The 24,961-nt window shown below is 42.8% G+C and overlaps 1 protein-coding gene across 4 annotated transcripts in view; it reads left to right on the forward strand.

The window, feature by feature from the left end:
- RTN1 (reticulon 1) overlaps positions 1 to 24,266 on the forward strand; it is a 206,052-nt gene extending 181,786 nt beyond the window's left edge. For all 4 annotated transcript variants that reach the window (XM_050952554.1, XM_050952556.1, XM_050952558.1 and 1 more), the window contains 6 exons: positions 18,311 to 18,518; positions 19,796 to 19,934; positions 21,062 to 21,131; positions 21,568 to 21,614; positions 21,722 to 21,780; positions 23,250 to 24,266. In XM_050952554.1, coding sequence (XP_050808511.1) covers positions 18,311 to 18,518; positions 19,796 to 19,934; positions 21,062 to 21,131; positions 21,568 to 21,614; positions 21,722 to 21,780; positions 23,250 to 23,292 — 566 coding nt within the window. In that variant the 3' untranslated portion in view covers positions 23,293 to 24,266. The remainder of the gene's footprint in view (positions 1 to 18,310; positions 18,519 to 19,795; positions 19,935 to 21,061; positions 21,132 to 21,567; positions 21,615 to 21,721; positions 21,781 to 23,249) is intronic.
- The last annotated feature ends 695 nt before the right edge of the window (positions 24,267 to 24,961 follow it).

The raw sequence follows: 24,961 nt of genomic DNA on the forward strand, positions 1-24,961 counted from the left end.
AGCCATTTTTATTCAGCTTCACACTTAATAGTGAGCATCTATCCTTTGTTTTGTTAAAAGACTGTCTATGTGACACTGCTTGGGGAGCAGATTACAGAAAATTAGATGGAAAGATGGATTCAGTCCTGTAATCTTATGTGTGTGTGTGGCAGGCTTTGTTTTAGTGTATTAATTCTATAATAATCTTTATGACAGCAAGGTACATTTTTTTTACTTTGAACATATTGTGTACATTATTAATGATCTCTGGTGGGTCCCTAAACCTGAATTACACTCTTTAACAGCATCTGCTTAAAGGGCCTGTGCTTCTTTTCGGATGTAATTTCTCCTCCTCCAAAGAATATGAACCCTAGTAATTGTAAGGTGATCTGGAAAGCCTTCTGAATGTGTTTGGGGAGCAGGGAAGGTTAATTGGATCCAGCCAATTGCTGTTCTTGATATATTTTTAACCTTGTTTCTGCACATAATCGTCACCACATTCGGAGGGATTTATCCTAAAGTCAGGCAGCTACAAAGTAAACAGATGCACCTGCTAATAGATCACAGCTTCTGTTGTGTTAATAAAGAACCATTTTCAACAACGTACATGTGAAAGGTTCACCACCAAGATTTATTATAAAACATGAATTCTGTATACTAAATTCCATGAGTTACTTTAAAAAAAAAAAGGCTAGATATTAAAATGCTGCCTATTCTTGTGGAAAAGAGAAAATTGCTGAGTCAAGTTAAGCTCATCTTGACTTAAAGCCAGATTGGATTTTTTGTCCATCTTTACCAAAAACAAAAAATATATACATAAAGTACAAAATATAGGGTCACAGGGTATGCTATCTTTGCTTAACAAATTATTAATAGTATTATTGTGCCATCTCTCTTTTTGCAGTCTCCCCTTTGAAAGCAGTAGGCTGTTGTGCTTAAAATTGAATGACACAAAAGGGCCCACGTTGGTGAGAAAGAACCTAGTTGGAATGAATTATTACCATCCTTTACTTATCTTTTTCTTTCCCTTGATGTAGCTTTTTATGCATAGGGAAATGAGGATGCAGGGACTTTTGTGATGAAAACAGGGACGATGCTCAAATAGCCATAGGATATCGCCTATGTCTGTAACATTCTACTGATAAAACCCAAATGCATGCAGCTGCAGAACTGTAACCCCCTCAAAAATAGCCACAAGAAGAACAAACATTGAGGGGGTTATATGGTCAACAAGAGACTGTGTTGACGCTCTCCTTCTCCCTCTCCCTCCCCCAAATATCTGTTTTCTGAAAAAATGAAGTTGTACAAATTTTCCACCTTCATTAATTACTGCTTCATGTCAGGTAACTTTTTTCCTTTCATAGGGCTGTCTATGTACATAACAGACAAAGATAAAAGCCATTGCAAATACCGCAATGAGGCTTGATTGAAGTTATGGAAAATCTGAGTGGTGGTTAGCACAACTTCTAATTTACTAGAAAACCAGGTATGCAATTAACTAAAATTAAGGATGAGGCAGTGTAATATATCAGTACTGTTTTGGGGTGGTGTTTATTCTGAAAAGTAGCTGATAAAGTAGTTGGTGCTTTGGTTTTGCTCATCTTAACATGCTTTTTGTAAATATTCTTTGTGGTAATGGAAATACATTCAATATTGGTATGTAATTTTCAAACATATTGTAGTGTATTTTTACTCCTCTATCCTGGAAGTATGACATGATTGTATCAATCACAGGTGATGATAGAATCCTAAGGGAGAACCAAAGTCATTCTCCCATGCTCGACATATGTCCCATTTCAAATATTATCATTGCAGAGTAAGGTGAATTAAGGCAGAGTGTTACTTTGTTTGCATCTTTCACAGTTAGAAGGTGATGTTTCAGAAATAGATTGGGGTTCAGCTATCCAGTATATATGACGGTGCAGAGGTACATATACCACTGAGTATGCCAGCCACTGCAGGCCTCCATACACTGACAGTCAGAAGAGCTGACTGCAGAAGGTAGTACTTCAGAAATGATGCCACAACACCAGGCAGTCATGTTGTGCACTGCTCTGAGGTCATTCTCGAAGTATGACTGTTGGAAGCTGTGTTTCTGAGAGTGGCTTAAAAACACAAGATGGCAGCATCTATCACTTCAGATATATGGGCTGCTAAACTAGGCATCCTGACCTATGAAGATGTGGCATGATCCTCTAAGACAGTGGTTCTCAACCCTTCAGGAGTGTGATGGGGTTGGAACTCACCACCGCAGCACCTCCCGCTGGTTACCTCTGGGAATTAGCTCAGTTCATGGGAAGCGCCCTCTGCTTGTGGTGTCCCGTCTGTCATCTGTTCCTTGCTGTTGTCTGGACCCACGTTGCTCCCCACTCAGCAGCGTCCTCTTCAGGCCATTGCCCTCTGACAATGCCCACTGCTCCAGTCTCACCCCCTTCCAGGGGTTCTGGTGTTATCAGCAGTCCTTCTCTGCGCCGCAGCCACCATGGTCAACCACACCCCAAAATCTAACCCCTAGTGTCAGGGGACCGGAGCAGTCCACTCTCACCACATCCACTGGTTGAGTGTTTGTGCAGAGGGGAAGGGGGGGACCAAGGCCCACCCTCTACACTGGGTCCCAACCCAGGGACCATTTGGTGGCAGCCTTCCTACCAGGGCTGGCGCAAACCTTCCACCACCTCTGTCGGGGGCACCATTTTGGGGCGGGACTTTCCACCGCCTAGGGTGCCAAAAAGGCTGCCAACACTCCTGCTTCCTACCCACCTTCTCTCTCCTTGTGCACCTCTCTCCTTGGGCCGCTTCCCCTTTGGCCCCTTTGCACTGGCTAGGCCCTTCTTCCCTCAGGGCCTGCAGCCTGGCAGGTAGTGGGCTGGAGTTCTCTTCTACTTCCCAAAGCCTGCCCAGCACTGCGCTGTCCCTGGTGCTGGTCTCCTCACTCAGGAGACCGCCCTCCCACTCTGAAGGTCTGAGAGATACTCCCTGCTGCTCTTCTGGGCAGCCTTTATATAGGACCAAGCTGAGCCCTGATTGGCTGGCTCCAATCTCAGCCCTCATTGGTTCTCAGTAAGCCCTTTCCTGATTGGCTGCTGGCCTGCATGGCCGCTCTGGCCTACTCTAGCCCCCTCCCCCATGGGGGTGGGGTCACCGCCACACCACAAGGAGTCTGATTTGTGTTGGGTATCCCCAATTTTCGCCTCACCTGCTTACAAAATCAGACATTAAAATACAAAACAGCACACTATTACTGAAAAATGGCTTTCTCGTTTTGATTTTAGTTTCTACTGATTTTGCTAGTGCTTTTCTGTGGCCTGTTGTAAAACTAAGCAAAGATCTAGATGAGCTGATGTACCCCCTGGAAGACTGGGCGTACACAAGCTCCTGGTTGAGAAACACTGCTCTAGGATACCCTGTGATCAATACTTATGGTAGGTACCAGTTCTATTAGAAAAGACCCCCCAGACACCTTACATTGCACAGCTAGTTATTTGCAATACCCTATTCAGGTAGTCACCTCTGCTTTCATTTCCCCTTCTATAATCCAGTTTTTAGATATCCAGGAGTGATATGTTTCTGTCTGCTTCTCTGTTGACCTACAAGTCTCAGTTTAAAAAAAATGTGAAAGATTCCAGGTAAAGAACCTGTGGATTCTTAAACAAATGCCTCTAAATACTAACTATAACTTTCATCTCTGTAGTACCTGATGCCAAGGGTGAATAAAAAATGCAGGTTTCTTTGAAGTCCATCTTACTTAGCTTCATTGAAACAATGTTATGAACAGGGCTTGTACTGGCACCCGTTTTCTGAGTATTATCTTACTTGCTCACTTAAAGGAGGAGCTGGCTTTAAAATGGGACTGAAAAGCTAGACCAAGCATTTCTCCATGGCTACGTTCTCTGTTTTCAGTACTGATAGCAGTGTTCAATGGTAGTAATATTCATGTATGCATTTAAAGTGTAATCTTGTTAGCAGCTTTGAAACCATTCTAATTAGCCACTTTGTCATAAAATAGTAATTTCGGCCTATTGTTACTTCCGATACTTTCCACATTTCAGAGGTGGATGATTTCAACAGACATGATGGATTAGATTCTCATCTGGTGCAACCTGGTGTGTCTCCAAAAGAGCCAGGCTAGTTTTACACCAGCTGAGGATCTGTCCCTGAGGATTTGTTGTATGTCTTGTGTTGAACCTTGATACATACAGATGCTTGGAGCCAGGATGTCAGCTGTTGTGTATTGGCTTAGATGCCAAGAGTTCTATGGAGCTACAATGACTCTGACCCACTGAGAATCTAGCCTCTCTTTCTCCTTTCCCATAAAGACTGAACAAATGTGGTCAAGCTGTAGTTCAAGGGAAGAACAGTCTTCCAATTTCAGGTGTCCTTTTTTTGCAGAAATTATAAGGCCAAGCTTACCAAAATCAGTATTAAGGATGTATTTAGTCCCTAACCTGGGCTGATGCCTTTTGAGGGTTAGCACACAATAAAGTTTGCATGTTAAGCAGACTGAAACAAACAAACCCTGATACTCCATTAACATGCAAACAGATTAAGGGCCAGACTTGCAACCCTGCCTGTAACATTGCACCTGCAAATTGGGTGATTAGATGCGCAGGGGCCTGATTTGTGTGTATAAATGTTGTTATATGAGCGAACTTTGTGAATGTATTATTTTAGGGTCCCATTTGAAAATTTTACCCAGGTTCACCACAGACTTCTATTGCGATCAGATGCAAATTCAGAAAAAGGGTTTTAGCTATTCGATAATCCAGGTTTTATTTAAAATCTGGTCACTATTATTACCTCTTCTCAATTTGTTTCCCCCTTCCACATGATGTGTGTCCTGTCACCTATTCACAAAATCCATCTCATTGGCATTCTCAAGAGTTACGCTGACAACCCTGTCCCTGGTCCAAACTCTCATCCTGTCTGTCCTGATATCCTAGGAACTTTTCCTCTCCTCTTTACTGTGGTGTTCCTGCAAGCTGCCTTTGTATGTCATTCTGAATAATGGGACCGGTCAAAACATCTGAAACCTCTTCCATGCACAATTTCAAGAAAAAGTTCATTTTCTTACACAAATGTGTGCTGAAATTTGTAATTTTCTTATTGAAATAAGTGCAAATTTTCCATTTGCTTTTAAGCAAAGTGAAAATCTGGGGTCTCTCTCCCCCTCTCTTTCTCTTCCTTTTTCCCTCCCATTGGAGAAGTGGGGGAAGGAAAAAAAGGGGAAAGAGAAGGAAAAAACAAACCACCTTCACTTTGATTGTAATCAAACCCAGTTTTTTCATTCCAATGAAGCATCGAGACATTTAGAACGTATCACTCAAAAAGTCATTTTGTATCATCAAAACCCTTTTCAGTGAAAAAAATCTCAACCAGTTCCAGTGACTAGACATAACCTCATATAAGCAGCCACACTCTGGCCGTCTCATGGCTTGTGTTATCCAAGTAGTCCATGTGCTAGACTTGCACAGACTTCAGCAGCACTGGAAGGGGAGGAGCAGCACTTTGTGGCTCACTGGGCTGGTCAGGTTTAGCAGCCCATGCTAGGAACATTACTTAGGTGTGGGCAGCTTTATTTGGAAACAGGAAAGGTGCACATGAGCAAACCGTCCAATGTTAAAGGCCATACTGTGCCTGGATCCCCCTGCGCATGTTTGCAGTGGGGGGAGGACACAGAGTGACTGCCACTACATGCATCCAATGAAGTGGGTATTCACCCACAAAAGCTCATGCTCCAGTACGTCTGTTTGTCAATAAGGTGCCACAGGATTCTTTCCTGCCCCATTTTGTGCCCCTTGCCTCAGCAGAGTCCAGGCATGATTGTAGCCCCTTCTTGCAGGCCACACCAACCTCTGTGCATCACTAGCTAGCAGAACTAGTCAAGTGGGGAGGAGGGAGCTCACTGCACCATCCTAAGGGATAGTTCAGCAGGCACACTCCCACTGTGCCCCTGGCAGCTCTGGAAGGGGTGCACAGGTGTAGGTGGGTGAGACTTCCCCATTCCTTTGGGGGTGCTGTGCTCCAGGAGTGTTAGGAGGGACTACACAGTCCCTCCCTGAGGTGGTGCTTCTCCACTTCTCTCGCAAGGCAGGGCTGAGCCTGTCGGGCACAACTGAGCCCTAAGCTGTTAGTTTAATTGACAAGACTGGGACGAGCCTGCACAAACGTTTCAGGGGAGAGCTCTGTGTGTGCAAGGGAGCACAGGAGGATGGACATCAGAATGAGGGGTGAGCAAACTAGTTTACATAGTTCGCACCTTTGACCAGACCAAACCCTGACCGTGAAGTTTGGAAAAGCTCGTCTAACCATCTTTCTTTTCTATCTCAAATGTTGCCTTTGTCTGCTCTTAATTTCAGTCAGCACCAGAAGCATTAACAATGAAATGCCATGAGAGAGGCTTTGCTTATGCTATTTCTGACCTGACCATTACCACAGAGTACTGGAAAAAGAGGCAGTAGAGTCTAGAGGCTAGAGCTTCGGACTGGGAGTCAAGATTCCTGGGTTGAATTCACATAGTTACCTCTGAGGATCTTGGCTGAGTCACTTACATTCTCTGACCCTCCGTTTGCCGAGCTTTAAAATGGTAACAATAGAACCACCTTGTAGGAGTGTTGCTGGAATTAGTTAGTGGTTGTAAGTAACTGAGCATCGTGGATGAAAAGCACTAATCTGCTGGGCAGGTGTTGACTATTGTTAATCTGTCTTGTTTAAAAGTCTCTTCTCATGAGATTTGCAAACTGATTTCAAGACAAAGATTCAGGTGAGGTTTTGGATAATAAGCAGCTAAATTCTCAGGACCAAATTCTGCCCACTAATGTGCATGTGCAGCTCCCCCAGATTTCAGCAAAAACTACATGTGCACATCTGAGGCTGGAACTTGTCCCTTTGATGCTTAACTGAACTTCTATACCTTTTGCAGCATTCACACGTCATTCATCAAAACCAAGCACTCACCAACCAGAAGAACATCAGGTAAGGGACCAGAATGCAGGAGATGCAGTCTCTGAGTATGGCCCAAGATCTCAGTCTGACTTTTAGAAAAGCAGGCGAGGCACATATTTCTGTGTAGAGTAGGTCTAATTACTGTTGCACATTTTGTGGGCATGCAGAATTTTTGCAAGAGACACAGCAATGGTGGTTTTCTTAGCTGAGAGCAGGATCAACTTGCTACGCTAAGATCCAGGAGATAGGACAAAGAACAGGCAATGGTCCTGAGTGGAGAGGAAAGAGGATACCTGCAGTTTAAGTCTTACCAAAGAAACCCAGCTTAAAACTATCTTCAGAAAACTCTCTCCACAGCAGACCTTGCAGAGTATCTGAGTTGATCATGGATTCTCATTGACATGAGGCAACCTCCAAAGAGCCCAGACCTATTTATGGTCTGGAGTGAAACCAATCATAGAACACCTGTACTCCTGGAGCACAGTTCTTTTGTAAACTTCCTAAAGAATCTTCTCCTATTTCCCTTTTTGAATGATCAAATTCTTTGATTAAGAAATTGACAATAAAACCAAGAATGTCAACTGCTGTGATGAAAGCCACTAAAAACAAGGACAATCCTAACCCACCAGATGTCCTTCAGCACCTCCTGTACTCAAAATGAGGCGTCACAACTAACAGCTATTTTTTCGGAGTCCCAAAATGCCAAGTTATAGGCTCAATCCTTCAGTCCTTTCTCAAGCAAAATTCCCATCCATCCCAATGGGACTACAGGATTAAGAGTCCACATTTAGAGGACAGACCTGGTAAGATGTGTACTACTTTGATGTTTTATTGTTTCCAGTTTTAACAAGGCCACCGTGCTTATCTAAACCACTGAGATTTTTTTTTTTTTTAAAGTGAGATTTTAATGGCATGGCATTTGCTGGCTCCTGCTCATTTTATGTCCTGTCTGAAAATGAATCAATTTAATAAATATATTTCAACTTCCTTCATTGTCAGAATGAGAATGCCTTTTAAAATAAATCTTCTTGAAAATGCTCCAGAGGAGTAATTCCGACTATGCTGGGGCCCTTAGCTAGCTGAGCATGCAAAGGCTGAAGTCATTGGGAGCTGACCAGTTGAAGTCCAGGGGAGGTGTTAACTTTGACTTCAATGAGAGCAAAGTTGGGCCCTTTTTAGTTGCATGGGATGCCGTGCCAATCTGATGCTGATTTTTCCTTACAATTAAAGATGGGCCTGAGCCCTGACATTTGAAATCTAGTAGAGGGTCCATAGCTAAGCTTCTGAAAGTTTGATAGGGATGAACAAGGGGGCTGGATCTGTGGTCCTGGTTCATGTTCATCTCTACTTAAAACTTACATTATCACACTTCGTGCTATCAGGAATTCTGCCTCTTTTCTTTCATTTCCATTGCAGGTCAGGCAAGTTCCTATTAATAAAATCCTGTACACAAATCTGCAAGGGGGCAGGCAATATTGTTATTTATTAGTAAATAAGGCATGGGGTGGGCCTTCTTGTCTACAGATGAGTTATTTTTTTAAAACAATAGTTTTAATTCCTAATCCTGCAGCCTTCCTTGTGTGAAGAAATCCCATTGACGTCAATGAGAATTCCGCGTGAGGAGCAGTGGCAAGACTGCTTTCTTAATTATTGCCAACCACCAAGTATTACCATGTGTGGATCACACTTAATCACATAAGCAATCTTCATTCTCCCAAATAATCCCATTGACATCAGAGGGACCATTCTTGGGATTAAGGAATGCTCAGGGGAAGTAGGGGCTCACAAGAACTGTCATTCATTAATTGCATGCCTGTTCTCTTGTGTCTCCTCTCAGTATGCTGTATGTTGTGCATGCTGAGTTATCTAGAATGCAGGAAATGCTAACTCACCTCAAAACTCCTGTTTGTCATCCGTTGAGGTCTAGGAATGTCTGTCTATCTCAGTCTTCTCATAACACCAAGAGACTAAGATTGCAGAATAACTCAGGCACTGAAAGCCATTGCTCGGAAAGGGACGGGGTGCCTTTTGGATAGGGATAATGCACAGTGTTGCCAGGCTAGAAACCCAGGGTCAACTCCCACTCCTGGTCTCTTGTCACAAGAGTTGGGAGAGCAAGAAGGGTGACCTGTCTGGCTCATTGAAAACTGGCACAGGTGGATTCTCCAGGGTGTCCTGCTCCCAAGGAGAAGGATGGTCTCTGTGATATGGGCCTCAAGGATGAAGGGTTGTAACCCGAGAGAAAATGATGGGATCCAGAGGGCTCCAACGAGAATGGGGGGGAAAAACTCTTATAAAAATAGCAAAGACACTCTGTTGGCTCTGCAGTTCATGGCAGCAGCCTTCTGAAGCTGAGATGTGCCAGCCGTTCTCCAGAAGTTGCATCCCTCTGTATTACATACAGATGACAGGGGTGGGGAGGGGGAGAAGAGATGGGGAAATGAAATATTAGCATAGAAAGATGTCTTAACAAAGTGATGAGAGAAAACACTGAGCAGGTAGCCTTTGGATATGCTTTGATACTGGAGAACCTTCTGCTAATCAGTGCATAAACAGCTGGATAGTATTGGCCAGATTTTAATCACCCTACATCATGTGGAGAATCCACTACCTTGCCAACATGCACAAATATGAAAGTGGATCTGTAGCAGTGCCCTCTATGTCCCAATGTTGAAATCCTAGCCCCATGGAAGTCAGTGGCAAACTCCTAATGACTTCATTAGGGCGACACTGTCACCTCATTTCTCTGAGGTGAGAATCTGACCCTGTAAAATATATATAGTTAAACAAAGGAAATAATTTTCTGAAGTTTTAAATTAGTGTATGTTTTACTCGAGGATAGGAGAGATTTTAAATACTATTGTTACGTCTAGGTTTGCTGACACTGACTCTGTTTCTAATGTGCTTATCATGATAGTCCCAAGGCATCCATTTTTCAGGGGGTTAAAAATTCATTTGGTAGGAAGTAGTGATGGAGTGAATCCAAAATCCTGGATCCAAAGACAGTTTACACTTGGACCTTGGTCTAGAATGACCTCAGTCAAACCCACTGAGCTGAAATTACCCATCATGTGAGTGATCTCTGCTGCTCTGTGGCTCAGGCTTCATTCTAGTAATAAGTCACAGTTGTCAAAGATTAGTCCAATAAAGGCTGTTAATTAACAAGACCTTCATTGTTACATTCAGTTTCCCTAGCTTTCCAGTGTCACTACAGCTACTGGACAATTAATTAGTGTTTGTATACATGCATCAAAATTATTTTCTTAATTTCTCATCCACAAAAACACTAACCAGGGAATGGTGAACCATAAGCCCCACTGCCCCACATGCATACTGTAAGGATCCTATGGTTATGGTGTTCACATGTGAGGGAAAGTGTCTTGTGATGCCATCTGTATGCTGAGCTGTGCATAGGCTTGTACATGGTCTTTCTCTATTGTGGGTTATTCCTTATGCTTGCAGGCTAATCCAGGATTTTTACGAAGATTACAGTATTATTAAAATTCCAGAGAAAATGCTGCCCTGCCACATGTTTACTGTGTAATGGAGACAGGTGTGAGAATGCTCATGCAATATTCTGTACCTTCTTCCTGCACCTCAGCTTAACTCCATAAAACACCAACTGGTATCTTAGTGGACGCTTCCCTAGTAAGGAAAGTTGGAATAGCGCTGACCTATATCCACAGGCATTGGGACCACAGCAGACTCATTTCTTGGTCCTGTGTCAATCAGCCACTGAGTCCACAGGCTTGTCTTTAACTCCTGTATTTATAACCTTACCTCCCCTTGCACTGTGATTGCACTCTTCTCTCAGAGGTTGGCTAGGGTATGACCTGCCAGGTGAGGTGCCCACAATGAAAACTTATGAGCACATCCAGTAACTGCCACACCCTACCCTGTTCTCATCAGATATTGAGTATCCAACTAAGAAGATTCTTGTCCCTTCCCTCTGGAAGAACAAAGTCAAATGCTGAAGCATAAAGCACATGGGTTACAATTGCTGGGACAGTTTTGTTTTGTAGAGGAAAAACTGGAAAAACAAAAGGAAAAAAATGTGTAGATGATTTTCAGACTTGAGCAGGGAAATGCCTTGTGGGTCTAAAATAACTCATCCAGTCATTGCAGAACTGACTGTAATGTATTTGTACCCAGGAATCCTATCAGTCAAAAATGTTCATTTTCTGTTGCCCCACTCCCATCTTTTTCTCTTAAAACAAGATTTCACAAAGAAGAAACATGCATGAGTTTGAAGGCATGGGGACATTTTAGACATAATTTGACTAAAAAAATGTATCCTCCAGATGCAATTTTAGGATGTCCTTCAAATATAAAAGATAACACAGGCAAACGGGGAATATAGCTAAACACGTGTGTTGGTGACCACACAAACCATTAAAGCTCTGTTTTCATGGTTACCATGAGGTCATCACAACCCTTGATGAATGTGCACAGTAATGTAGCTCCTGGCAGCTCTCTCATGCCGTTTGTCCCTGTCCTGGGTCCCTGTCTAACTATGCACTGTCTAGTGCATCAGTGCTCTATATGGTGGGTCTTCCAACTTTTGGGATGCTAGATGCCCAATAACAAGAAACATTTTCCAAAAGAAGCAATGGCGTCTGCCAGGAGAAGTTTCAGGCACTGTACGCAGGAAATTTCCTCAATGGGATAAAAGTCACAGGCTGCTGACATCATTTGTTTTTGAGAACTTCAGTCTAACTTGCACTGCAAGCGATACATTTAGTTCCTACCTGTACCCATCTGGAACTGTTCCTATGAAGTTCACCTAGTTGGATTGCTAGTGCGGCTTCATGGCCGAGAATGGAGAATTCAGGTTAGCTTAATGCGATGAAGTTATATTTAAAGTGATGGCTGAGACTCTGATTAATACTCTTGAGAGTTTCTTCTTTCAAACCTAAGGTTTGGGTTACTTGAGTTATGTTTTTGCAGAGCTCTCCTGCATTCATTTCTAACTCAAAATAATGAACAAGCTAGTAAACAGCTAGTAAATTTGTTTCTCCACTGAAAACTCTTCAAAGAAAGTGACAACACTGCTTTGTCATAGCCCGTGACCCCGATCCTGCTCCCATTAAAGTCAGTAGTAAAACTCCCCTTAAATTCAGAGGTGCAGGGTCTGGCCATTAATGAGGAGACAGAAATGGTGCTGAACTTGAGGTCGTTTTGATAAATCATAGAGGCCTTTATACCTCCACAAGTAAATAAGGCCGACAGTGGATTCTACTGGAATTAATACAAAGATACTGGAGGGAAAGTAATGTCACCCTTGTTACAGTAAATTAAAAAGCAATCATGAGGAGCTACAGCTAAACAGCTTTTGCATGTTAACAGCTGTGGTTATAATTTTAGGCTGGGGTTTTCAAAGAAGCGTTAGGGAGTTAGGTCTCCGAATCCCATTGAAATTGAATGTGATTTTGGTGCCTATTCTCTTAAACTCCTTTGAAAATGTCATCCACGTAAGAATAACAAGGGCATTTGAAGAAGAGAGGATGCAGCCATTGTTTGTTCATGATATTTGAGGAGAGGGGTTTATTCACACCTCTGAGCGATACAAGTTCTGCCAACATAAGCTGCAATGTAGACGTAGTCTTAGATCAGATATTGCGCTGGTACAGCATGTCCTACGCCAATTTGTCTGCACAGCTCTGCATGCGCCTGAATCCTGGCCCACAAAACTGACTGTGTTGGTATTGACTGAGGCTTTCTAGAACAGAGGCTGCTAATTGTGACAGCTTGTCTGGGGGTTCTACGTTGTGCACAAAAATGGACTAGAGTGAGGCTGCCAAATGCCCTTTCAGTGGTGACTCAAGCTAAGATTTGAGCTTTACATAAGAACATAAGAACGGCCATACCGGGTTAGACCAAAGGTCCATCTAGCCCAGTATCTGTCTACCGACAGTGGCCAATGCCAGGTGCCCCAGAGGGACTGAAGCTAACAGGCAATGATCAAGTGATCTCTCTCCTGCCATCCATCTCCATCCTCTGATGAACAGAGGCTTGGGACACCATTCTTTACCCTTCTTGGCTAATAGCCATTTATGGACTTAGCCACCATGAATTTATCCAGTTCCCTTTTAAACATTGTTATAGTCCTCGCCTTCATAACCTCCTCAGGTAAGGAGTTCCACAAGTTGACTGTGTGCTGTGTGAAGAACTTCCTTTTATTTGTTTTAAACCTGCTACCTATTAATTTCATTTGGTGACCCCTAGTTCTTGTATTATGGGAATAAGTAAATAACTTTTCCTTATCCACTTTCTCCACATCACTCAAGATTTTATATACCCCTATCATATCCCCCTTAGTCTCCTCTTTTCCAAGCTGAAGAGTCCTAGCCTCTTTAATCTTTCCTCATATGGGACCCTCTCCAAACCCCTAATCATTTTAGTTGCCCTATTCTGAATCTTTTCTAGTGCTAGAATATCTTTTTTGAGGTGAGGAGACCACATCTGTACACAGTATTCGAGATGTAGGTGTACCATGGATTTATATAAGGGCAAGAATATATTCTCAGTCTTATTCTCTATCCCCTTTTTAATTATTCCTAACATCCTGTTTGCTTTTTTAACTGCCTCTGCGCACTGCGTGGACATCTTCAGAGAACTATCCACAATGATGGCAAGATCTTTTTCTTGACTCGTTGTAGCTAAATTAGCCCCCATCATATTGTATGTATAGTTGGGGTTATTTTTTCCAATGTGCATTACTTTACATTTATCCACACGAAATTTCATTTGCCATTTTGTTGCCCAATCACTTAATTTTGTGAGATCTTTTTGAAGTTCTTCACAATCTGCTTTGGTCTTAACTATCTTTGGTCTGATCCAGTCTGGCTATTTTTATGTTCGTATGATAGAAAACCCACTGGGCCAGCAGACAGAGCGTGCCATATTGTGCACTGAATTGATATTACACTTGGAGCTGCAATATAGTGTGTGCCCGCTGGGCTGGTATCTTCCCTTTTGAATTCCACCTTGACCACACTTAAGAATAACAAGGGCATTTGAAGAAGAGAGGATGCTGCCATTGTTTGTTCATCTGGCAACAAGGGGGCTGATTAGCCATTGCTCTGCCCCTTGTGTTTCATTTACACCTAGGGGAGGGTAAAGGCTTCTGTTTGAGGCAGTAATGATTTACACCTCCTTTGTGGTGGGACATATGGCTAAGCAAGGGGCAGGGGCAGCTATGAGCCGAGTCCAAGGATTCTGGCTACAGTTATTTTCACAGCCTCAGGCTTCTCTTGTGTTCGATACTTGTGGTCAGTTTTGTTGTCTAGAGGAACACCCATGCCCCAAACCCCATGTCACTGGCTGCCACAGACGTGAGATCTTTGCTCTTGGTAGAAGAGGCACAGACTAAATATCTGGGGCCAGATTGTGGCTCCTGCTATGGTTGCTTTGCACAGCTCTGGTGATGTAAAGCAGTCATAAACCAGGCAGGTATGCCCCCTCACCCCTGAGGATTCCCACTTTGCAGCCACTGTAGTGGCTCCAAGATTGTGCCAAGAATAGGGGGCATACCCCCATGGAAAAGCTAGGACATCCATTTGTCCTGGAACAGGCAGCATCACAGTCGGTGCATTCTACCTGGATGCCACTGGAACATGCAGCACAATCCATCTTTGAGCTCCCCCTGTATCAGTCACAATCTAACTCTGAATCTCTGCAGATGGGAGCCAGGCTCGGGCAAAAATGGAAACCTGCCCTCTTCAAAATGAGACTTCCCTTGTTTAAGAAAAAATGAGATGTAAATATTGGAAAAGACTATTTAAGTGGCTTGCATACAGAGGCAGCTCTACTTTACAGCCTGATCTTTTCAGCAGCATTTTAATATCCTTCATTACTGTGAGCCTGTTCCAGCCCAAAACAGCCAAACCCTGCCAATGTGAAAGCTGCATGCTGACTTCCCAGCCGGCTAACCTGCCTTGGGGAAGGGCTGGATTGCTGCAGTGCAAAACCAAGAATACTCACTCTCCATCTAGCTTTGCACCCTGGAGTTGCTTGGGGAGAAGGGCTCATGTTGATGAGCTCAGCGCTTTGTGTCCTGTGCCCCAAAAAGCACCTATATTAGAGCCTCTCATATGCTCTCTCTTCCCAATGCCTGTCCAAGGAGCAGTCAGGGACTTCTTGCTCTTTCTCTGACCAGGTGTCAAGGACATGAGACTGAGTAACATCATCTGTCCTGACTGTAAGTTTAGTCTCTGTCCTAGTTTATTCACTTACGGGCAGATCCTCAAAGGTATTTAGGCTGCTAACTTCCATTGAAATCGGTGTAAGGAAGGAGCTTAAAAACCTTTGAGGATCTGGTCCTCACGACAAATCCTGCTGCATCCCACGAGCTCAGAGACCGTGCAGACTGACCCAGCATTGTTCCACTGACCATAGGAGGGATAAGATTTGGGAACCCATGCGGCACAGCTCTGTGGGTCCTCCCAGCCTTCTGCCAGGCAGAAGGAGTTTGGGGCATGAGTGGGACTAGGCCCAGCAGATCCACCACTACACATGTCCATGAATCATTGCCTCAGGGCTGTAGGGAAACTTGGCTGCTGCTCCATATTGGAGAGGAAGATTCCTTCTCCTAACCCCTATGAATCCTTAGCTATACTGACCATCCCAGATCATTAGTCTGTGCCTTCCGGGAAGAATTTGCCCACTGTGCTCCACAGGATGCCCAATGATGTGAAAATTGACCTTTAAAAACATAACAGCTCTCTCTCACTTGGAGTCAGTATGATTTTAAGCTTCTATCTGGTATGTAATTTCTCTAGCAATGTAAAGTACCACAGCAATGCTAGCAGCGTATACTAACAGATGCATGCTACCTTGGAGATGCCAACCCCCTTCTAGTTTTTGTTTGACTAGTGAATGAAATCAGCTGTACTTCTCTTGTCTCTTACCTGCATACAGGTCCCCATGAGCATCTCTTTTGACATATTCAAGAGACAAGATGGGTGAGGTAATATGTTTTATTGGACCAACTTCTGTTGGCAAAAGAGACAAGCTTTTGAGCTATGCAGAGCTCTTTGACCTGATCTGAAGAAGAGCTGTGTAGACTGAAAAGCTTGCCTAGTTCACCAACAGAAATTGGTCCAGTAAAAGATATTACCTCAGCCACCTTGTCTCGCTCGCATCCTGGGAATAACATGGCTACATGACTGCAGACATCCTTTGACATATGTCCATCCTGTGGTGAGTTTGCAGCATTGTGTCCTCATTAAGAAGTGCCTCTTTCATCTCTAAAATACAGTTTTTTTCTTTAAAGAAAGAAATCCAAAATGATCCGTTGAGGGAGGAGAAAGCAATGAGAAAGTAGATGATCTCTGAGCAGCTTTAATCTAAGCGGCCTGCCGTTGCTGAGGCCAAATACTAGTAACTAATTCTTTTATTAGCCAATTTTTTAATATGCCTTAGCAAAAAATGCTGTTGAAAGACAGGTTATGTCAGGATGATGTACACGCTGGAATATATTCTCATTGCTTTCGCCATTCAGCTCCTTTTCTCATTGAAAGGAGTAGCACTCCTGGAAGGGCCTGAGTATCTAGGGAAGAATATAATCCATTTCTAGCCCATGATAGTACTGGGCACATGGCCACAGCTGGAATTTGTGCTAAGTCGCATTGGGCTATTCCTGTGCATAAATATTTGAAGGATCCAGACTGAATCCATATGTTTAGAAATATGAAAGGATTCTCTTATTTATGGTTTGCATATGGAATGGAATAGAACTTGAATGGAATAGAAAGTGACTAGAACTTGATTTTAAATAGCAATTTTTGTACTCTAGCCCAATGTACTTTACAATACTGAGTAAGAGTGAGAACAGTAATGGTAATGAGTAGCTCCTTCATCAATGACTCACATCTCTTTGGAGATCAGAATAATTGCTGGGCAAATAATTTGCAATCAATATTTTATTTTATGAATTTTGCCTCTTTTTCTGCTTGTGAATTTTCTTTGAACAGATTGTAATTTTCCTGAATCTGTTCTTTATTAAGAATTAGTCCACAGCTAACATGTATAAATAACACTTGATCTGCGCCATATTCATTCAGTTCATCATGAATAGTCAATGTTTAAAATTAGAGCTGTTTTTGATTGGACATTATGTCACATGACATGGTTCTATTCCCTGATTGGATGAAGGCTACTGTTAGAAGCAGATTTCAGATGTAAATATTTGAGATCATGAATTTTCCATGACTATTCAACAATGTTTGCTTAAATTTTGATTTTATGGTGAATACTCTTGTTGGTAAAATCATTTTGCTACACTGTTCGTGGTACATGAACACAAAATGGGTCCAAGCCCGGCAAAGTGAACTTTAGAAGGTGAAGATGTATTTACAGAAAATGTTTTGCAGTGTTTGCCCAGCTCAAATTAAAACCTATAAGTTGTATAGTGAGAGAAGGTGGGCTGAGTTTCTTAAGAAGTCTCATGGGATTTTTAACTTGTAGCTGAACGGTCACCAGACTAAATTGGACCTTTTTTAAAATGTCTCATTGGTTCCCTAACAATGTAACAAATAGAGCTGGTCAGAAAATAAGGGTTTGTTTTTTTTCTCTGCTGAAAGCATCAGTGAAAATGGGGGGAAAAAACAGTTCTCATTAAACTTTTAAATGGAAATTTTTGATTTTTTGTTGACATACCAAAAACTGAAAAATATTTAGGATTTCTAATGAAAAATCTAAAATTTTCAAAGAAAGACGACACTTTTTGGACAAATTTTCATTGAGTCGAAAACTCAGTCTTCCTTCGAAAAAAGTTTTGATGGGAAATTTTGGACTAGCCCTAGTAATAACCCATAGGCCTGCGTGGAAGGGTCATGGTGGAGTAAGTAATGAGCCTGGTATGAGACTCAGACATGTGACATTCTGGTTTAAGGGCAAAAATGCTGCCCACTAAACCATACTGACACGGCAATATTAGGCCTGGTTTTGATCTTGTTTGCAATTGTGTATTTCTGGAATAACTCCATTGATGTCAGCAGAGTCCCTTGTCCCTTTGGCTAAGTCCACAGTATGAGGTAAGGCCAAGGGAATGGTTCCTAACTTGCATATACATACTCACATAGCCACGGTAGCAAAAGCAGCAGTCGCATGGCTTAGCAATGCTAAGTATGTACTGCAGGGGTTCAGGTGGGTTTGTCTTTGGCATAGCTCACCTGTGCTGCCACTGCTCGTGTTATCACAGCTACACTATACTTGAGTGGCTTCATCGAGCTAACATGTATGCAAACTGGGCATCACACCCCAGCTTGCAGTGCAGATGTAACCTTTCTTTCTCTGCAACAGTGCTTGGCTACCTGAATCTGCAACAGTAGCTTGCTTTGAAATCATTGCAGTGCTGGAGTTTGATTGATTTATCTTCTCTTCCCAGCTATCGACCTGTTGTACTGGCGTGACATCAAGCAGACAGGGATAGTGTTCGGAAGCATCCTGCTCCTGCTCTTCTCTCTGACCCAGTTCAGTGTGGTCAGTGTTATTGCCTACCTGGCACTAGCTGCTCTCTCAGCCACCATTAGCTTCAGAATCTACAAGTCAGTTTTACAGGCTGTACAGAAGACTGATGAAGGCCATCCATTCAAGTGAGTGCTTTGCAGTCATTGCCAAAGGAGGGTATATCCTGCATTATTCATTGTTAGTGACAGAGTTCTGTATCTGCCATAAACACTTTTAGAACATAGACATGGTGGGTTTCTTTTTCATAATGGGGAAAAATGTTCTTTTACACTGTTCGGGGTCTTAAAAGTCCATGAACTGTATTTGCTCAAATTTTTTTTTAAAATTCACCCCTCAGACCTTGAAAATTTTAGCCTGAAAGCTGAAAGATTTAGAAAGTTAGAAGCAACTAGAAAAAAGGAACAACTATAGTAAAAGCTATCGCTGTCCTTGGGGTTCCAGCTGTAATATGCATAGCATCAAGAATACTCTTGTTTTTACGGAATGCCTAGATAAATGAGCTTTCTGTAAAGCACCTTGGACATGGATAACACAAGATAAGTGTTAAACGTTAATACTGTTGTTTTCAGTTATAGCTTTGCCCCAGCAAGGTTAGAGTCTCAAGGGCTTGTCATCTGGAGAAGATGACAGAAGCCTGAGATGGGAACCCCACAGATAGATTTTCTTTCTCTCATGTGGAAATAAGGGCAGGGAATCCTCAGTTTCCAAAAGATCCTAAAGAGAGCCCTCAATGGGGCATGGGAAAGGGGTGAGGACTGGGGTGAGAACAGGGCAGCACAATGTTGGATGGAGTGGGCCAGGGTGAGTCCCAGGGGACACACATCATTCTCCACTACCTCCCCACAGACCCCACTGAGTTACAGAGAGAAAGCTAATATGGCCTGGTGTTGTAGTACCTTTTCCACATGGACCACCGGAGTGCTGGCAAGCTGCCCTTGAAAAGGGAGCTGTGCTGTCAGGGAGGGGAGTAAGAGGTACTGGTGTTCCAGAACTGATGCAGAGGCAGGAGACCTATGAGCAGATGGCTCTGGTCTTCTGCCATTCTCCTGGAATCTACAGTGTCTGAGAAGCTGGCTCCATGGCCCATCCCATGGGGGGAATAACTCACGTGCCCAATGGCAAGATTTGGCAGGAAGAGGCAGAAGAGGAGCTTTGTCAAGTTTCTTCCCCTTGGCCTCCTCTCATGGATTTTACTATTGGATAAGGCAATGAGGCCCATAGTTGTCCAAGGGTGAAATATCAGTGCAGGGGGGTCATGGTGGGTATTGATAGTGCTGTGGCTGCTACGGCTGCAGAGAAAATGAGCTTCAGGGTAGTAGGGAACAGCAGGAGGAGAAAAGCACAAGAGTAAACGAACTGTAAGCTTGCCTGTGTTTTGTAATTGAATCTGTGTTTCTGGCAGAGCCTACTTGGAGATGGAAATGTCTCTCTCACAGGACCAGATTCAGAAATACACAGACTGTCTCCAGTTGTATGTGAACAGCACAGTCAGAGAGCTGAGGAGACTCTTCCTTGTCCAGGACCTGGTGGATTCCTTAAAAGTACGATTTGCTGAACCATTTTGAATCCCATTGGAGAGGGGAGATTTTACAGAGCACAGCACTGCTTTCCTTAGTTTCCATGATGATAGTGCCTTGACAAAACATAGATGTGTGTTACTGTAAAGTATAAAGATTCTGCTCTTGTTCGCTCTCTTTTTTAACTAATAATTTTCTGTACATTAGTGATTTAACATTACACATTGGAATTGAGGGATCCATGACATCAGAGTTATTAAAGATGTTGGGCCAGATCCTCAGCTGATGTAAACTGGCATAGCTCCACTGAAGTCAATGGAGCTTCTCTGAGTTACTCCCTCTAAGGAGCTGGTCCACAGAGCTCTTTGTTTTCCACCATACACTCCTCCTGCAAGGTACTCAGGACTCGGCTAGCAGTGCGGTCGCCCCTAAGCTCGCTGGAACCCTACATGACACTGGGATGTGATTATCCACCTCTTCCTTGCCCACCAACCCATCCCATCCCTCAACTATGTCATTTCCTGCTGCAGAAGAATGTCCCTGTTACTGCTCAGCCATAATGTTTATTTATTATCTGTTGCTTTAGGATTGTCCAAAAGTGTGTTAGGTGCCCCCATGCCCCTCAGAACAAAGAGGGGACTGTCAAGAATTTTACCCACAATTCCTGCCTCAAGAGGTTTACAATCTAAAAAGCATCAATCGTGCAATGTACCATGTGCAGGAAGACCCCTCTCCTCAGTGAGGCTTCACACAGGTGGAGGGGTCTGCCTATGCTGAGCTCATTGCTGGATCAGGTCCTAGACACAGGCAAAAACGCAACGAGAAGGATGAGGAGAACTGCAGGGGGGATGGTAGTGGAAGGAAGAATGGGGTTATGTAAAAAAAACAGTGGGATGGTTTACCTTTGCTCTGCACCCTTCCTAAAAATGTGCAGGGGTCTTTTTTTGCATTGGTTTTGAAAGTCTATGAAAAATTAAAGTCACCTACAGCAGATGTCCCTAGTTCCTAAGCATGCTGGTATTCCAGCTAGTTAGGTGAAGCTAATGGAATAATAATATGCCCATTTGCTAGCTAGTTAAATTAAGCCATATATTCTTGTGCTGATTATTTCAGTGATTGTCAGGAGATCTAATGATTTGTTTTTAATTTAGTTTGCAGTACTAATGTGGCTGCTGACTTACGTTGGAGCGCTCTTCAATGGCCTGACTCTTATGATCATGGGTAAAGATCATCATTTATTTTAAGATCTGTTTTTAAACGTGTATTAACCATGGCAATTTCTTGCTAGAAAAACCAGCGTTGTCCCCCACTTGTCTCACCTTTGAAATGAGCTTTCTCCACAGTTAGACAATTATCTTTGTTCCACTTCCTAATACATATTCATCTTTATTTCTTATTCTGTTGTCCCCTGATATGTATCAACCACTTGTTGTGCTTAGTGGCTTCTCAGCTGCTGGGTACATAGTGATATACATTTCACATTTGGAAGATTCGGGCAGGGTTCAGTTTTAATACAGCTTCTTGAATCATCTCTTGGGACCAGGTGACATCATATGCTTTTGCCCTTTCTTTCAAGAGGAAAGTAGATAATGCATCTTGTTTTCTGTGAGTAACAGTCTCAACTGCAGAAATTTAACACTGTTCATTTTCCCCCTAGCTGTGGTCTCTATGTTTACTCTACCTGTTGTATATGACAAGTATCAGGTAAGTCAAAAGTCTGTACAATAACTGTCATTCAGATTGGATGTGTAAATGGTCCTAGCTTTCCAAGGCCCTGGTGATCTTCAGATGTCTGTTTTTGCTTTCTATAGGCACAGATTGATCAATACTTGGGACTTGTGAGGACCCACATAAACACTGTCATGGCAAAGTGAGTTGAGCAGCAGATTTTTACAAGAAGCATGCCTTAGGTTCACTTGTGTCCTTAGGGCACGTCCATACATTGGGGATGGCATGGACGATTATGGCCCCACGGGGAGCAAAAGCAGGAATTCTGCCACGGAGAGAATGCCCACCAGACATCCTCAGTGCATAGGGGGAGTGTGCCCGAAGCTACACAGTCCTTTATGGACAGCAACATACTGCCACCTGCGGCCTAGTCCCATGCTGCAGACCAGTGGATATCAGGGGAGGAATCATGGCCCTACATCCTCCTTTCCACTCTCCTTCCCGTTAGGAGAGCTATGAAGGGAGCAGCCCTGGCACTCCCCTCAGTTCCTTACACAGGCTGGACAAGGAAGAAAATGCTCTTTTCTCCCTTTTCTCACTGCCCAGCCCCAAAAGGTCTGGAGGCAACATGGCCCTTGATACTCTGGGTTTATTTCACCCACTCTTTGTGAATATCACGACTCATAATGAGCTAACCTGATATTGACAGGGATGGTTGAGATGCTTCTGCAGAATAGCAGTGCTGTTGTCATGAGCAATCTTCTTGTTCAAGAAAATTTGCCTCCTGTATGTTCAAGTGTGAAGCCAATATGGGCACTCACTTTTACGCTTCATGCGCTGAAGACTTAAAATTCTTCCAAGTGCAGAAAGATGGCCCAAGGGTTTGGCCCCATTTATGTTCTCCAAATGGGGCTAAAGTGGGACTTCATTGGTGCATGGACCTGGTGCTGGCCCTCTGCACAGCGGGGGATGTCACCCCAACATTTCATTTGGGCACCGGGCTTAGGACTCACCTCACAGAGAGAAACAAATTGTAGCCCTTTACATATAGTAATGGTGAGTGTTTGCTGTGACCTAAATAGCTGGAGAGCTCTGGGTTGCAGATCTGCCCAACAGCCACCTCTCTCTCTCAGCCTCTGGACACATTTCCTTGGAGTCACGTAGAGCCGCTCTGATCTATGCTCCTGAGCACTCGGTCTGCTGTATGATAAACATTGGCCAAACAAACCGAACCCCTTGCTATGAGCACCACTGGATTCTGGGGATGTTAAAAATCTGGATCCAAATTTTGTATATTAACTGTATCTCTAATTTGTTACGGATGATAACATATGGTGGGAAATCAAAGGAACGGCAAATTCACTGAGCATATCCCGGGTATATATGAAGTGTTAGAACCCGACTGTTTACTCCTGTGCTCCTGGATACAAAGTCCAGCTCAGCCATGTGGGCAGGCTCTCTTACCCCCTCCTCATTTCTTTCCTGTGCAGATGTGTAGTTGAACCCACAGTCTAGCCCTCTTTGTTTGTAGTTGTTACACACACACCTTACCAAGGCACCAAGAATGAAGGCTAAAGCAAAGGTCACCTTCTAGCTAAGGAAAGTCATGATGCTGTGGAATGGTTTTGATTAATTGCTATCTGACAGTGTAATCCCATTTTTTACACCTAGGATACAGGCGAAAATCCCAGGCGCTAAGAGAAAGGCAGAGTAAAGCAGACATCAAGAATCCATCAGCAACAGTAGTGAATAATGGAGGAGTCTGGAGTGCAAACAGCTCTGCTCTTACACTTCATTGCAAATTTATTGTTCGTTTTTTTTTCTCAACATCATGTTCTTAGAACAGAAAACACAAAAGCAGCTCTTTTTCCTTGCTGCTTGTGTACTCTTAGAATACTTGCAATCACTTGTGTCAAGCACCGAAGTATAGTAAAGAGAAAAGTGTACTAGATGTGGTTTTTGTGTTGCTTATAAAGTGCATGATGGTGAGAGCCTAAATAATACTGATTTTTAAGTGTTTTTCTTCTATTGGCATTGCTTCTATAACTTTAATGTTACATGTGGCTAGGGCTTTCCTGCGTAGTGCACTGATGCAATAGTTAAAATTGCTTCTATGTCACTGGGTCACTGGTTGGGTTCATCTTTATTAACTATATAGAATTGTAGGCTAATGTTTTAGTGTTTTCCAGCACAAATGGAAAAACCAGTAATCAGTACTTATAGTAATCAGTTTTGTATAACTAAAAAACAAAACAAAAACCCAGTACTTTTGTTGTAAGGGATTGATGGGCTGATTTACATGTATGGTAACTGGAGAGTTCCAGCTTGTTAAATTTATTACACTTTGTATTACATTCTCTGTAGCTCCTAATGGACTTACTTATTGACTCTGAATATTTGCACTTATGTACTTGAAACCGAATGCAGAAATAAATGTTACTAAACGTACAAAATTCTCCCTCTTGTTGCCATTGGGGTTACATTAGCATTTATAAAATCAGTACTCAATCTGCAAAAAGCACGAAGGGCTTGTTTGTTGGTCTCTGGGAGCTATTTATGCCTATTCCATCCAGTTTTGCCACTACAAAATTGTTCAATCCCAAAAGATTCTCTGTACTTAGTTCATTTAGCAGTTTCACATCCTGATGAGTAAAGAATGGAAATAAAGCAAACTTCCTAGTGCCAAAAGTTGTTTATTTTGTTGGTGTCATTACTACATTTCAGGCACATGTAACGGTCAATGAATTCTCTTGAAAGTTGCCTAATTACCTACTTAAATATGGGTCAAATCAGACACAACACAACTCAGAAAGCAGTCAGAATGACACTGGCCATTGTTCAGTTTCTACATACCCAGTATTTTGACTGTTTTAGCCCACTTTATCCCTTGAAAGCTGTGCTAAGCTGGAGAAGTCCATATTGATCACAGGTGCTGTGAGCCAAAATGAACGCTTGCTGCAGTTCAAAGCTGGTTTACAATGCCTTTTATAAACTGAAATTTAGTTTCTGAGAACCAATAGATTAAAGCAAATCCCTATTGGTTGGGGCTGGTTGAAAATTTTCCATGCCCATTGTTTTTTGACAAGAACTTGGAGGTTTGACAAAATGAAAATTTTCATGAGAAGTGTTTGATATCTGTGAAAAATTTTGATTTTTCATTTAAACCTGAAAACCAGAATCTTTTTGACCAAACATTTATAGGTTTTGGTTTTTAGCCTGCATCTGAAATTTTCTCCAGAAGATTTTTTCTACAGGGAAAATGATGGGGAAAGGGGGGAATTTCTGACTAGCTCTAATGTTGGTGTCACTGGCGTATATATTTCCTCTTAGAAAATTAAGCTTCATATCACTACCCCTGAACCCCATGAATTACACTGGCTTCC

The sequence above is a fragment of the Gopherus flavomarginatus genome, chromosome 5 (genome assembly GCF_025201925.1).
Source record: "Gopherus flavomarginatus isolate rGopFla2 chromosome 5, rGopFla2.mat.asm, whole genome shotgun sequence".
Classification (NCBI taxonomy): domain Eukaryota; kingdom Metazoa; phylum Chordata; order Testudines; family Testudinidae; genus Gopherus; species Gopherus flavomarginatus.